The 15,000-nt window shown below is 33.3% G+C and overlaps 1 protein-coding gene across 1 annotated transcript in view; it reads left to right on the top strand.

Annotated features, from left to right (window-relative positions):
- The window catches only part of fbn2b (fibrillin 2b), a 335,304-nt gene that overhangs the window by 267,532 nt on the left and 52,772 nt on the right, over positions 1-15,000 (top strand). The window contains exons 37-42 of the mRNA XM_061976207.1: positions 5,402-5,563; positions 9,040-9,108; positions 9,169-9,294; positions 9,362-9,487; positions 9,561-9,710; positions 13,140-13,211. Coding sequence (XP_061832191.1) covers positions 5,402-5,563; positions 9,040-9,108; positions 9,169-9,294; positions 9,362-9,487; positions 9,561-9,710; positions 13,140-13,211 — 705 coding nt within the window. The remainder of the gene's footprint in view (positions 1-5,401; positions 5,564-9,039; positions 9,109-9,168; positions 9,295-9,361; positions 9,488-9,560; positions 9,711-13,139; positions 13,212-15,000) is intronic.

Genomic DNA, 15,000 nt, shown 5'->3' on the forward strand with positions numbered 1-15,000 from the left:
TTATAATAATTAAAAAATATAATAATTATTTAAAAAAATAATAATATATTTATATATGTATATATAGGCTATCTCAGCTGCATTCATCTGTTTATCCCTGAGGAGTGTAAACAAAAAAAAAGATGTTCTGATTGATTAAAATTCCTATTTGTAATGATTCTTAATCGATTAATCAAAAATCGACTTAAATTATTTATTTTTTTAATTCAATATGTCCTGTCCAGCCACTCAGACAAATCATATTTTGGATGTAGATGATAGGTGATCATATCTGCTGTACAGATTTATTTAGAAAAAAAGAAGTGTTGGATACTTCTGTTCTTGCCTTATTTATTAAATGTTTGGGTAGAATTTCATCAAACAAAACCAGTTTTATTTTCAGTAATATAGAAATTAATCAGAGCTGTTTATCTATTTTTTTTTTGAGGGAATGTAGTTAATCATAGAACTAGCACCCGGTGTTATTGATTTTGAATCGAGAATTGTTTTGAATCTAGAATAAATTCTATTAAATGCAATAATGGCACATTAAATGTATATATTTAATTAAAATTATAATTATTAAAATAAATAAATAAATTATATATATATATATATATATATATATATATATATATATATATATATATATATATATATATATATATATATATATATCTTAATAAGGTTATCCAAAAAATAGTGCTCGATACCGTAGTAGAGCGCAATATATGTATGTGTGGGAAAAAAATCACAAGACTATTTCATCTCTACAGGCCTGTTTCATGAGGGGTTCCCTCAATCAAATCTCCTGATGATTGAGGGAACCCCTCATGAAACAGGCCTGTAGAGATGAAGTAGTCTTGTGATTTTTTTCCCACACATACATATATATATATATATATATATATATATATATATATATATATATATATATATATATATATATATATATATATATATATATATATATATATATATATATATATATATACAATAATATGCCTACCAAGAGTTCTAGGAACAGGACCAGAGGACCTCTAAAATTGACAACTCTGGCTGGGCTGATTGATCTGCCACCGATCAGTATCGGTCCATTTCTTTGGAAAATGTTGCCCATAGTCGTCGATCAGTCGAATCTCTGGTATCGTTTTTTTGTTTTGTTTTTTAGACCACAGCTAATAGAGATGGGTCCCCGCAAATAGATGGTGATTTAATGTAGTGATACACACTGGCCACTAGGTGTCAGTATCCATGTCTGTTGCTGTGAAGCAGCCTGGCCTACACATAAGGGAGGACGGATCCATCTGTATATGCCTTAGGGGTGTAAAAAAAATCAGATTTTTCATATTGATCAAAATTCTTATTTGTAACGATTCTTAATCGATTAATCAAAAATCGACTTAAAAAAAAAATGAAAAAAATACAATATGCCCTAGGTCAGTGGTTCTCAAATGGGGGTACGCTAGAGATGCGCGGATAGGCAATTTATTTCATCCGCAACCGCGTCAGAAAGTCGTCAACCATCCGCCATCCACCCGATGTAACGTTTGATCAGAACTGCACCCGCCCGCCATCCGCCCGTTGTTATATATCTAATATTAATTTAAAAAAAAAAAAAAAGGGTGAAAACTACGCGAATTGCACCTTGTGCAGACAAGATTTTTCGATCGGACACGGAGGAATTAGCGATGTAAAAGACCACGTTGGGACAAAAAAACACAAGTCTAATGCCGTTGCTAGCGATACAAGTGGAAAACTTTCAACGTTTTTCGTCGCCCAAACAGTTTCTTTGGATGTGATAAATGCCGAAGTTTTATTTACGGAGGCAATAATTGAGCATGGACTTCCAATCGCACTGGCTGATCACATGGGACAGTTAATAATGTAATGCAACCTTTAAAAATCATTACGCGGTGATCGCGGTCCCAAAAATAAACTTTTCTTGCATGATAATGTCCGGAAAAATTTGCTTTATATTACTATAGAGTCCTTTTAACGAATGAGTTTGATGGTTTATCACAAACCTTAAATGAAAGAAGTCCTTTGTTCTCCTGAACCATGCATGCGCTTTGGCCTTGCTTCGTGTTTGGTGCGCAATCCTGTCGGCTGTATTTCACAGCACGACATACTGTTAAAAGTGTTTATACTATTTATACTTTCAATTAACAAATTGAAGTCTTGTGAAAGGTTGACAGGATAACTGGCATTAACTGTCAAAATAATTTCAAACTATTGAAGTTAGGTTACAGAATAAACATGTCAATCAACCCATGTGATTTTTGCTGTAATATTTTTGTTTTGAAAAGTCACTGTGACTGATAGAAAAGTGATGGTTTTAGCAACATTTTAACCTGTCTGAATGCTAATAATCATTTTGCGTCGGGGGGCGAAGCCCTGAACCCTCCACCAGGACTTTGTCCTGGACCTACCGGGGCCTGCGGCCCTTGGACCCTGGCTACTAGGTTTTTCTGATTTAAAAGTTGGCAGGTATGGTGAGGTTATAAAGCTTTTGCCTGTTAAAGAAAGGAGACTGATCCAATGCAGCACAGACTTGCGCGTGCCACGCTGTCACGACCCAGACGCACACCAGTGCGCAATCATATGGGAGCCGCGCTGAGCGCACCTCCAAGCGCGTCTCGCTGCCGGCGACGGCCGGGTATGGGCCCACGCTCCAGCGCCATCCATTTTCAGGGCTAGTTGATTCGGCAGGTGGGTTGTTACACACTCCTTAGCGGGTTCCGACTTCCATGGCCACCGTCCTGCTCTCTATATCAACCAGGGTGAGCCCCACCCCTTTCGTGAGCGCACTGCGCGCAGAGTGACCCCTGTTACGCGCCCCCGGGTGGCAGAATTGGTTTAACTGCCACCCGCAAAAAAAAAAAAAAAAAAAAAAAATCTAATTAATCCGCCCGACCCGACCCGCGCGCGGATAAAATCTTTTTTTTTTTAATTTCATCCGCCCGATCCGCGGATAATCCGCGGACTCCGCGGTTGTGTCCGCAAACCGCGCATCTCTAGGGTACGCGTACCCCTGGGGGTACTTGAAGGTATGCCAAGGGGTAGGTGAGATTTTTTCAAAATATTCTAAAAATAGCAACAATTCAAAAATCCTTTATAAATATAAATAAAAACATCGTTTTTTCCAAATAGTTCAAGAAAGACCACTACAAATGAGCAATATTTTTGCACTGTTATACAATTTAATAAATCAGAAACTGATGACATAGTGCTGTATTTTACTTCTTTATCTATTTTTTTTCAACCAAAAATGCTTTGCTCTGATTAGGGGGTACTTGAATTTAAAAAAAATTCACAGGGGGTACATCACTGAAAAAAGGTTGAGAACCACTGCCCTAGGTAAATCATATTTTGGATGTAGATGATAGGTGATCATATCTGCTGTACAGATTTATTTAGAAAAAAAGAAGTGTTGGATACTTCTGTTGTTGCCTTATTTATTAAATGTTTGGGTAGAATTTTATCAAACAAAACCAGTTTTATTTTCAGTAATATAGAAATTAATCAGAGCTGTTTATCTGTTTTTTTTTGAGGGAATGTAGTTAATCATAGAACTAGCACCCAGTGTTATTAAAAAAAGTATTGATTTTGAATCGAGAATTGTTTTGAATCTAGAATAAATTCTATTAAATGCAATAATGGCACATTAAATGTATATATTTAATTCAAATTATAATTATTAAAAAATATAATAATTATTTAAAAAAATAATAATATATATATATATATGTATATCTAGCCTATCTCAGCTGCATTCATCTGTATATCCCTGAGGGGTGTAAAAAAAAAAAAAAGATGTTCTGATTGATTAAAATTCCTATTTGTAACAATTCTTAATCGATTAATCAAAAATCGACTTCAATTTTTTTTTTTTTAAATTCAATATGTCCTGTCCAGCCACTCAGACAAATCATATTTTGGATGTAGATGATAGGTGATCATATCTGCTGTACAGATTTATTTAGAAAAAAAAGAAGTGTTGGATACTTCTGTTGTTGCCTTATTTATTAAATGTTTGGGTAGAATTTTATCAAACAAAACCAGTTTTATTTTCAGTAATATAGAAATTAATCAGAGCTGTTTATCTATTTTTTTTGAGGGAATGTAGTTAATCATAGAACTAGCACCCAGTGTTATTAAAAAAAGTATTGATTTTGAATCGAGAATTGTTTTGAATCTAGAATAAATTCTATTAAATACAATAATGGCACATTAAATGTATATATTTAATTCAAATTATAATTATTAAAAAATATAATAATTATTTAAAAAAAAAAATATATATATATATATATATGTATATATATATATGGAGCCTATCTCAGCTGCATTCATCTGTATATCCCTGAGGGGTGTAAAAAAAAAAAAAGATGTTCTGATTGATTAAAATTCCTATTTGTAACAATTCTTAATCGATTAATCAAAAATCGACTTCAATTTTTTTTTTTTTTATTCAATATGTCCTGTCCAGCCACTCAGACAAATCATATTTTGGATGTAGATGATAGGTGATCATATCTGCTGTACAGATTTATTTAGAAAAAAAGAAGTGTTGGATACTTCTGTTGTTGCCTTATTTATTAAATGTTTGGGTAGAATTTTCATCAAACAAAACCAGTTTTATTTTCAGTAATATAGAAATTAATCAGACCTGTTTATCTATTTTTTTGAGGGAATGTAGTTAATCATAGAACTAGCACCCAGTGTTATTAAAACAAGTATTGATTTTGAATCGAGAATTGTTTTGAATCTAGAATAAATTTTATTAAATACAATAATGGCACATTAAATGTATATATTTAATTCAAATTATAATTATTAAAAAATATAATAATTATTTAAAAAAATAATAATATATATATATATATATATATATATATATATGTATATATAGCCTATCTCAGCTGCATTCATGTGTATATCCCTGAGGAGTGTAAAAAAAAAAAAAAGATTTTCTGATTGATTAAAATTCCTATTTGTAACGATTCTTAATCGATTAATCAAAAATCGACTTCAATTTTTTATTTTTTTAATTCAATATGTCCTGTCCAGCCACTCAGACAAATCATATTTTGGATGTAGATGATAGGTGATCATATCTGCTGTACAGATTTATTTAGAAGAAAAGAAGTGTTGGATACTTCTCTTATTTCCTTATTTTTATTTGACTTATTTTAATTTTTATTTTATTTTAAGTAATATAGAAATTGGTCAGAGCTGTTTATCTATTTTTTTGGAGGAATGTAGTTAATCATGAACAAATTTGGAGGTGTTGAACTCGCCATGTCAAATTGCTAATGCTAATAATAGCATGTGTATGGGATATCCAATTTAGGTTAGCATCAAGCTAACTAACAATAGCAAAGTTTTTTTATCGACGGAATGAACGTGTCCCACGCAGATACTCGGGTGGGGAACTGCTTCCTGGACATCCTGGCACGCGGCGACGGCGGAATATCCTGCAGCGCCGAGATCGGCGTGGGCGTGACCCGAGCGTCGTGCTGCTGCTCTTTGGGAGGAGCCTGGGGGAACCCCTGTGAACTGTGCCCCGCCCCCAACTCAAGTAAGCACCACCCCGACCTGTTCTGGAACATTTGGAATAGACGGTGCCTGGTTTCTGCATGTTTTGTCACCAATATTGTTGAAACCCGACTTTAATGGACTTTAAGTCAGGGTTTAGGGCAAACTGAAGGTCCGGGGACCAGATCTGGCCGGCCACGTCATTTTATTTGGCCCCCAAAAGCCTGGAAATACTATATTTTGTCTTACTAAATATACTCCTTCTTTCCATTTTGACTGAAAAAAAAATACATGTACTCCATGCAATCGCCTCATTTTTAAACTTAAATATCTAATAATGCAACAAATATATACTTAAAACATACATATATATATATGTTGTATGCTCTTTTTCAATGTTGGTGAATGTTAAAGGTCCAAGTGACCAAAAAGAGTATCAGTCATTAATTAAAATTTAAAAAATAAGTCATATATTAATATTTTAACTTCACTTTAAACACTTAAATATCTAAAGAGCTACTTCTGATTCATCCGTTGCCATAACTTTTATATTTTTTAAATGTTTTATGCCCTTTTTCCCCAAAGAAAACCATGTTTTTTTATGGCTAAAATTTATTTAAAAATAATTAAAAAAGCATAGATGATTTAAATAAAATATAAACATTTATTAGAAATGATTAAAATAAAAAGAAGAAAAAAGAGGAAATACATGAGTTTTTAAAAGGCTGTTTGAAAGAAATACATACATTTTATCCAAAACTAATACAATAGATAATAATAATAATAATAATGATAATAATAATAATAATAATAATAATAATAATAATAATAATAATAATAATAATAATAATAATTAATAATAATACTACTACTAATAATAATGATAATAATAATGATAATAATAATAATGATAATAATAATAATAATAATAATACTAATACTAATAATAAATAAAAAATAATTAATTAATTTAAATACTGTAACAAAATATAATGCCTTTTTGTTGATCAACATATGCAGATAAAGTTCCATATTTCAGGAGTAAAGATGTATAATGTGCTCCATGCAATCGCCTCATTTTTAAACTTAAATATCTAATAATGCAACAAATACATACTTTAAAAATATATATATATTTGTTTTATGCTCTTTTTCAATGTTGGTGAATGTTAAAGGTCCAAGTGACCAAAAAGGGTATCAGTCATTAATTAAAATGTAAAAAAAAATAAGTCATATAATATAAAATAAAAAGAAGAAAAAAGAGGAAATACATGAGTTTTTAAAAGGCTGTTTGAAAGAAATACATACATTTTATCCAAAACTAATATAATAGATAATAATAATAATAATAATAATAATAATAATAATAATAATAATAATAATAATAATAATAATAATAAATAATACTACTACTACTACTACTAATAATAATAATAATGATAATAATAATAATAATAATAATAATAATAATAATAAATAATACTAATACTAATAATAAAAAATAAAAAAAATTAATTAATTTAAATACCGTAACAAAATATAATGCCCTTTTGTTGATCAACATATGCAGATAAAGTTCCATATTTCAGGAGTAAAGATGTATAATGTGCTCCATGCAATCGCCTCATTTTTAAACTTAAATATCTAATAATGCAACAAATACATACTTAAAAAAAAATAAAAAATTATGTTTTATGCTCTTTTTCAATGTTGGTGAATGTTAAAGGTCCAAGTGACCAAAAAAGGTATCAGTCATTAATTAAAATGTAAAAAAATAAGTATTATATTATTATTTTTACCTTCACTTTAAACACTTAAATATCTAAAGATCTACTTCTGATTCGTCCGTTGCCATAACTTCTATATATTTTTTTATGTTTATGCCCTTTTTTCCCCCAAAGAAAACCATGTTTTTTTGTGGCTAAAACACAAATAATTCATTTTTTTCCCCTAAAATTCCATCCATCCATTTTCTACAGCTTGTTCCTCTCAGCTGCACATTTTGCAAAATGGAATCTTTCATGTCAAGGAATTGGAGCTTCAAATAAGTAAATTATTCATAACAACATTGCTTTTGATTCATTGTTATTTTTTGAACAATGACAGTATAAAAAAAAATCAGACTAAAGGCCCCTATTCATAAAGTGTTAAAAAATAAGTCATTATTCCACTTTTTGTGTTTTTTTTGTAATAGTATTTTTAAAATGTGTCTCAGCCTGTCTGTCCCGATACCAGAATTTCAGTTATAGAATACATTTTGCAACTGTTTATTTATTTATTAATTTTTTTAAAGACCATACATGAGTTTTTGAAGGCTATTTGATAATTAAAAAAGCATAGATGATTTAAATAAAATATAAACATTTATTAGAAATGATTAAAATAAAAAGAAGAAAAAAAAGGAAATACATGAGTTTTTAAAAGGCTGTTTGAAAGAAATACATACATTTTATCCAAAACTAATACAATAGATAATAATGATAACAATAATAATAATAATAATAATAATAATAATAATAATAATAATAATAAAAATAAAAAAAATTAATTAATTTAAATACTGTAACAAAATATAATGCCCTTTTGTTGATCAACATATGCAGATTCCATATTTCAGGAGTAAAGATGTATAATGTGCTCCATGCAATCGCCTCATTTTTAAACTTAAATATCTAATAATGCAACAAATACATAGTTTAAAAAAATAAAAAAATAAATATATATATATATATATATATATATATATATATATACATATATATATGTTTTATGCTCTTTTTCAACGTTGGTGAATGTTAAATGTTCAAGTGACCAAAAAGGGTATCAGTCATTAATTAAAATGTGAAAAAATAAGTATTATATTATTATTATTACCTTCACTTTAAACACTTAAATATCTAAAGATCTACTTCTGATTCATCTGTTGCCATAAATTCTATATATTTTTTTATGTTTATGCCCTTTTTTCCCCAAAGAAAACCATGTTTTTTTGTGGCTAAAACACAAATAATAAATTTTTTTCCCTAAAATTGGAAAAAATGGAATCTTTCATGTCAAGGAATTGGAGTTTTAAATAAGTAAATTATTTATAACAACATTGCTTTTGATTCAGAACCTGACATTGATTACACGTCATTAAAAAGCATGTTATTTCAACATTATGTTTGTGTTTTAGAATATTTGTTAGGAAATGACCAAATTTCAACGCTCAAATCAACGTCACAACCCGACATTGATTAAACGTCAGTAACAGGGATGTTGTTTCAACGTTATGATTGAGTTGCCCAAAGTCAGGCCCTAATTCAACAAGTTGTCAATGTCTTGTGCCTGCTGGGTTCTACCTTCTCTCCCCCTTTGCTTGGTTGCACTTGTTCAGGACCTGGGACAGGTGTACGTGTTTTATCTGGCGATCTGTAAGGACCCGTTTTCAAACTGGAATACCTTCACCGCGTACGCTTATACATCACAAATATTCTTCAAGTGATCGAATACCTACGGGTCTTTCTTTGTTGTTCACAGCCGAGTATAGGACCCTTTGTCCTGGAGGAGAGGGCTTCAGACCCAACCCCATCACCGTCATCCTGGAAGGTGAGCCAGAAACCCTCACCTTTAGACTGAACACTAAACACGTTGGATTGACCTCTGTAGATATCGACGAGTGCCAGGAGCTTCCGGGTCTCTGCCAGGGTGGCAACTGTGTCAACACCTTCGGTAGCTTCCAGTGCGAGTGCCCGGCAGGTTACTACCTCAACGTGGAGACTCGGATCTGTGAAGGTAAGAACCTCCGGGTTGTTCCTGCTGTCAGAGGTTTACTCACCGGCCGTTTTTTCTAACTGTGAAGACATCGATGAATGCACCGCCCACATCGGCATCTGTGGGCCCGGCACCTGCTACAACACCTTGGGGAACTACACCTGCGTGTGCCCGCCGGAGTACATGCAGGTCAACGGCGGCAACAACTGCATGGGTAACGTGACGCATCTCCTCGCACCTGTTTCCGTGGTTATGGGATCTGCGACGATGACGGCCGTGCGTTACAGACATGAGGAAGAGCGTCTGCTACCGCAACTTCAACGACACGTGCGAGAACGAGCTGTCCTTCAACATGACCAAGAAGATGTGCTGCTGTGCCTACAACGTGGGCAAGGCCTGGAACAAGCCGTGCGAGGCGTGTCCTACACCTGCTACCTGTGAGTGGCCACACTCACGCTAATCCAGCTAGCTCACACATAGGCATGGGTACTGTTGCGTTTTGGACCAGTTGTTCCTCCCAGGGAATTCAAGTCACAATTCGCTCCCAAGCTCTTTACGACACTTAAAGCTGAGTTGAAAAACCACCAGAGACAGAATAGGTATTTTGTTGTATATTCTCAAAGCTTTGCCAATATACATTTTGATTGAGACCAGTCTAACCCTAGAACATTCTATTGCGCCTCCCAAAATGGTCTGTCTTCCCGATCCCACCACCCTCTCTCTCGTCCCATCTCTTTAGACAAAACAAATGCTAGTCAAAACACATTCCAAAGAACTCAAGGTTAACACACACAGTATACTTGCTGACAGAGCATCAAGAGAAGAAATGGAAAACACGAGCTGTTTTCAAATATGACTAAGAAATGAAAGAAGTACAACTTAAATTCGGATATATGTAAATATCTGCCTCCGACAGTACCTAGGAATCGATACCGGTACTCGACAGTACCCATTTTCGTTATAGTTTGAAAATAAAATCGTATTTTTTTAATGTAACATGATGTGGTCCTGATGGCTTCATCTGGCCAAGATCTTCAGCTCTCACTGGATCGGTTCGCAGCCGAGTGTGAAGCGACTGGGATGGGAATCAGCACCTCCAAGTTTGAGTCCATGGTTCTCGCCCGGAAAAGGGTGGAGAGCCATCTCCGGGTTGGGGGAGGAGATCTTGCCCCAAGTGGAGGAGTTCGAGTACCTCGGAGTCTTGTTCACGAGTGAGGGAAGAGTGGATCGTGAGATCGACAGGCGGATCGGTGCGGCGTCTTCAGTAATGCGGACGCTGTATCGATCCGTTGTGGTGAAGAAGGAGCTGAGCCGGAAGGCAAAGCTCTCAATTTACCGGTCGATCTACGTTCCCTTCCTCACCTATGGTCATGAGCTTTGGGTTATGACCGAAAGGACAAGATCACGGGTACAAGCGGCCGAAATGAGTTTCCTCTGCCGAGTCCATGGTTCTCGCCTAGAAAAGGGTGGAGAGCCATCTCCGGGTTGGGGAGGAGATCTTGCCCCAAGTGGAGGAGTTCGAGTACCTCGGAGTCTTGTTCACGAGTGAGGGAAGAGTGGATGGTGAGATCGACAGGCGGATCGGTGCGGCGTCTTCAGTAATGCGGACGCTGTATCGATCCGTTGTGGTGAAGAAGGAGCTGAGCCGGAAGGCAAAGCTCTCAATTTACCGGTCGATCTACGTTCCCATCCTCACCTATGGTCATGAGCTTTGGGTTATGACCGAAAGGACATGATCACGTGTACAAGCGGCCCAAATGAGTTTCCTCCGCCGGGTGGCGGGTCTCTCCCTTGGAGATAGGGTGAGAAGCTCTGTCATCCGGGAGGAACTCAAAGTAAAGCCGCTGCTCCTCTACATGGAGAGGAGCCAGATGAGGTGGTTCGGGCATCTGGTCAGGATGCCACCCAAACGCCTCCCTAGGGAGGTGTTTAGGGCACGTCCGACCGGTAGGAGGCCGCGGGGAAGACCCAGGACACGTTGGGAAGACTATCCTCAAGTTGGCCCGCGAGACGGTACAAGTTCAGGTAGCGACGTGGCCTGGTATGGTGTATTCCATCATAGACAAACAACTAGCGGTGTGATAGCTGCCATCTTGTCGCCAATTGGTGGCCAATGAAAGTATCTCGACCATGAATTGTACAGCATTTATTTATATGACCCAATCCAAACAACCTTCCCTAGTCATGGTACAAAAGAAAAATCAAACATTTAACAAACACGGTCACACAGAACTAAACCTGCTCATTGAAACATCCAGTCAACATTAAAAATAAAAATAAAAATAAAAATATTTCACCCATTTAAATCCGTTACAAGGGATGATGGGAAAAATGTAAAACGCTCTGTCCACACTTACCCATGTTTGGTACATTTTAGCTGCTTGATATTTCTAATTGATTAAAAAAACTTTAGTAAACAAGGTAGGAGTTTGAACTTTCACTTCTCCTAATAACCAATTATAATCATTATTAATGATATATACATTATATTATTATAATAATGTGTACTCATATATATGTATAGGCACATGCATATATACAGTATATACATATATGTATATATACATATATGTATATGTATGTGTATATACATATATGTATATGTATGTGTATATACATACATACACATTTATGTATATATATACGTACATATACATAAATGTATGTATGTATGTATATATATATATATATATGTGTATGTATGTATATATACAGGAGATACATATATGTGTATGTATGTATGTATATATATACATATATGTGTATGTATGTATATATGCATACATACACATATATGTATGTATATATACATACATATACACATATATATATATATATATATATATATATATATATATATATATATATATATATATATATATATATATATATATATATATATATATATATATATATATGTGGAAGTCTCTATGTGTGGGTTCCCCTGGGACTGACAGAATCCTCGTGATCCCAAGTCCAAGGTTCAACAAGTCTTTTATTTTTACCATTTATGTTGTGCAATGTTCTGGTGTGTCGCGCTCGCGGCTTCCTGTTCGCTCGTGTGTCTACTCCTCTCTCTAACTCCAACAACGTGTCTCGGTCCGGCTGCTGCTAATAAGGGCGACAGGTGATTAGATAACCCGCCCCAGCTGGGCAATCTACTCACCTGTCAGCTGGGCTTCGAAGCCGGGCCATACACACTCCCTTCCCGCAGGAGGCGCACCAACCACGCCCCCCTCCACAGTATACATATGTGTATATATATGTATATATACATATATGTGTGTGTATATATATATATATATATATATATATATATACATACATACAGTCAAAAAGGTTGGAGACCCCTGGTGCAGGCTATCAAGTGTATGATTGGTTCAACTTTCTATAAAGCGTAATGTGTATGTTGCGCCCTACAAAGTGTTTATACCATAAGTATTGTACGTATTACACACCAGCTGTTTAGAATGTAAATTTACTGTCATTGCAATTAAAAAGTACAACAAAATTCGTTTTCAGTACAGAAGAGGAAGACATACAATATCCAGTTCCGGGGGTGTACAGAACAGGAAGCTCTTATTGGGGTGGGTGGAGTTAGGGGGCTCAGTTTGAGACCACAAAAGACATTAATTTTAGTTGTAGTTTTCATTACCAAATGTGTTGAAATTGCCATGTAAAATCGCTATTGCTAATAGTAGCCTGTCTATGGCAAATCGAATGTAAATTAGCATCAAGCTAACACATTTTGGAAAAATGGAGCCAACCGACGGAAGTCAGTCGGTGCCCATTAAAATACCGAACTCAGTACCCATCCCTACTCACTGCTTTTTAACACCGCCTGTGCACTTTTGTTTGTGTTTCAGCCCAGTACCAGTTGCTGTGTGGTAACCAAGCGCCCGGCTTCATCATCGACATCCACACCGGCAAGCCCGTGGGTAAGAGCCTCACCTTGTTGCATCACATTGTGCACACTCCACTTGTCTAATGATGTGTACATCACAATGTTTATTATCCAGGCTTTGGTCAGGCTGATGACTAAATATACTGCAAAAGAAGGGACTGATATGTAAAAATGAATTTAAAAACAATTATTCAGTGCTAAAATGAATAAATTCTAACCAATAATAATAATAATAATATACACGCTTTTTAAAAAACGTTCAAAAAAATTAAAGTGCAAATGAAAATGTAGTCGTATTTTTTGCGCTTGAGAAACTTCTCTTATGACTTACGCTCCAGCCTTCTTCTGTTTGTTTGAGTTTGTCATTACCGCCACAAGTGGTGGAAAAGTGTATTACAACTGAGTCACGCCGCGGCCCAATGGGGACCACAGCTGAGGAACTGATGTTTTTGACGGCCTTTAGGGGGCGCTTGCTCTACGGATAACAAACACTACTGTGTATGTTTGTTAAGATACGTTCAAATATGTTAAAATGTCGCTGTTTGACATTTGATGAATTCACTCAATAATAACGTCATTTAGAATCTTGTTTTATTTTTTTTACAAAAAATAAAATGTTAAGAATATAATTTTTTCTTAAGGAAAAACATTTAAAAAAAACAAAAGTTAATTTGCCAAATGAATTAAGAAAAAAAGTTAATAAGACAAATATATATATGTTTTTTTTAAATTATTTTGTCTTAGTAACTTTTTTTCTTAATTAATTTGTCTTATTAACTTTTTTCCTTTATTAATTTGTCCTATAAACTTAAAACTATTTTTTTTTAAAGTTAATTTGTCCTATTAATTTAAAAAAAATGTTTAAGTTAATTTGTCTTATTAACTTAAACAAGTTAATAAGACAAATTAATTAAGAAAACAAATAAAGAAAAAAAATTTTTTTAATTAATTTGCCTTATTAACTTTTTTTTCTTAATTAATTTGTCTTAACTTAAAAAAAAACGTTTTTAACTTAATTTGTCTTACTAACTTTAAAAAGTTAATAAGACAAAGTAATTCAGAAAAAAAATATTGTTTTTGTTAATTAATTTGTCATAACTTTTAAAAAAATAACTTTTTTAAGTTAATTTGTCTTATTAACTTAAAAAAGTTAATAAGACAAATGTATTAAGAAAAAAATTAAGAAAAAAATATATCTTTTTTTTCTTAAATAATTTGTCTTATTAACTATTTTAAGTTAATAAGACAAATTAACTTGAAAAGGTAATTGACAAAAAATGATTTTCAAGGTAAAAGTTGATTTTCAAGGTAAAAAATTATTTTCAAGGTAAAAAAATGATTTTCAAGGTAAAAGTTGATTTTCAAGACAAAAAATAATTTTCAAGGTAAAAGTTGATTTTAAGACAAAATTATTTTCAAGACAAATTATTTTTAAGACAAAAAATTATATTCTAGGTAAAAGTTGATTTTCTTGAAAAAAAATGATTTTCAAGACAAATAATTATTTTCAAGGTAAAAGTTGATTTTCAAGACAAAAAATGATTTTCAAGACAAATTATTTTCCAGACAAAAAATGATTTTCAAGGAAAAAGTTGGTTTTCATGACAAAAAATTATTTTCAAGACAAATAATTATTTTCAAGGTAATAGTTGATTTTCAAGACAAAAAATTATTTTCAAGGTAGAAGTTGATTTTCAAGACAAAAAATGATTTTCAAGACAAATTATTTTCCAGACAAAAAATTATTTTCAAGGAAAAAGTTGGTTTTCATGACAACAAATTATTTTCAAGACAAATAATTATTTTCAAGGTAAAAGTTGATT

The sequence above is a fragment of the Nerophis lumbriciformis genome, linkage group LG14 (assembly GCF_033978685.3).
Source record: "Nerophis lumbriciformis linkage group LG14, RoL_Nlum_v2.1, whole genome shotgun sequence".
NCBI lineage: Eukaryota > Metazoa > Chordata > Actinopteri > Syngnathiformes > Syngnathidae > Nerophis > Nerophis lumbriciformis.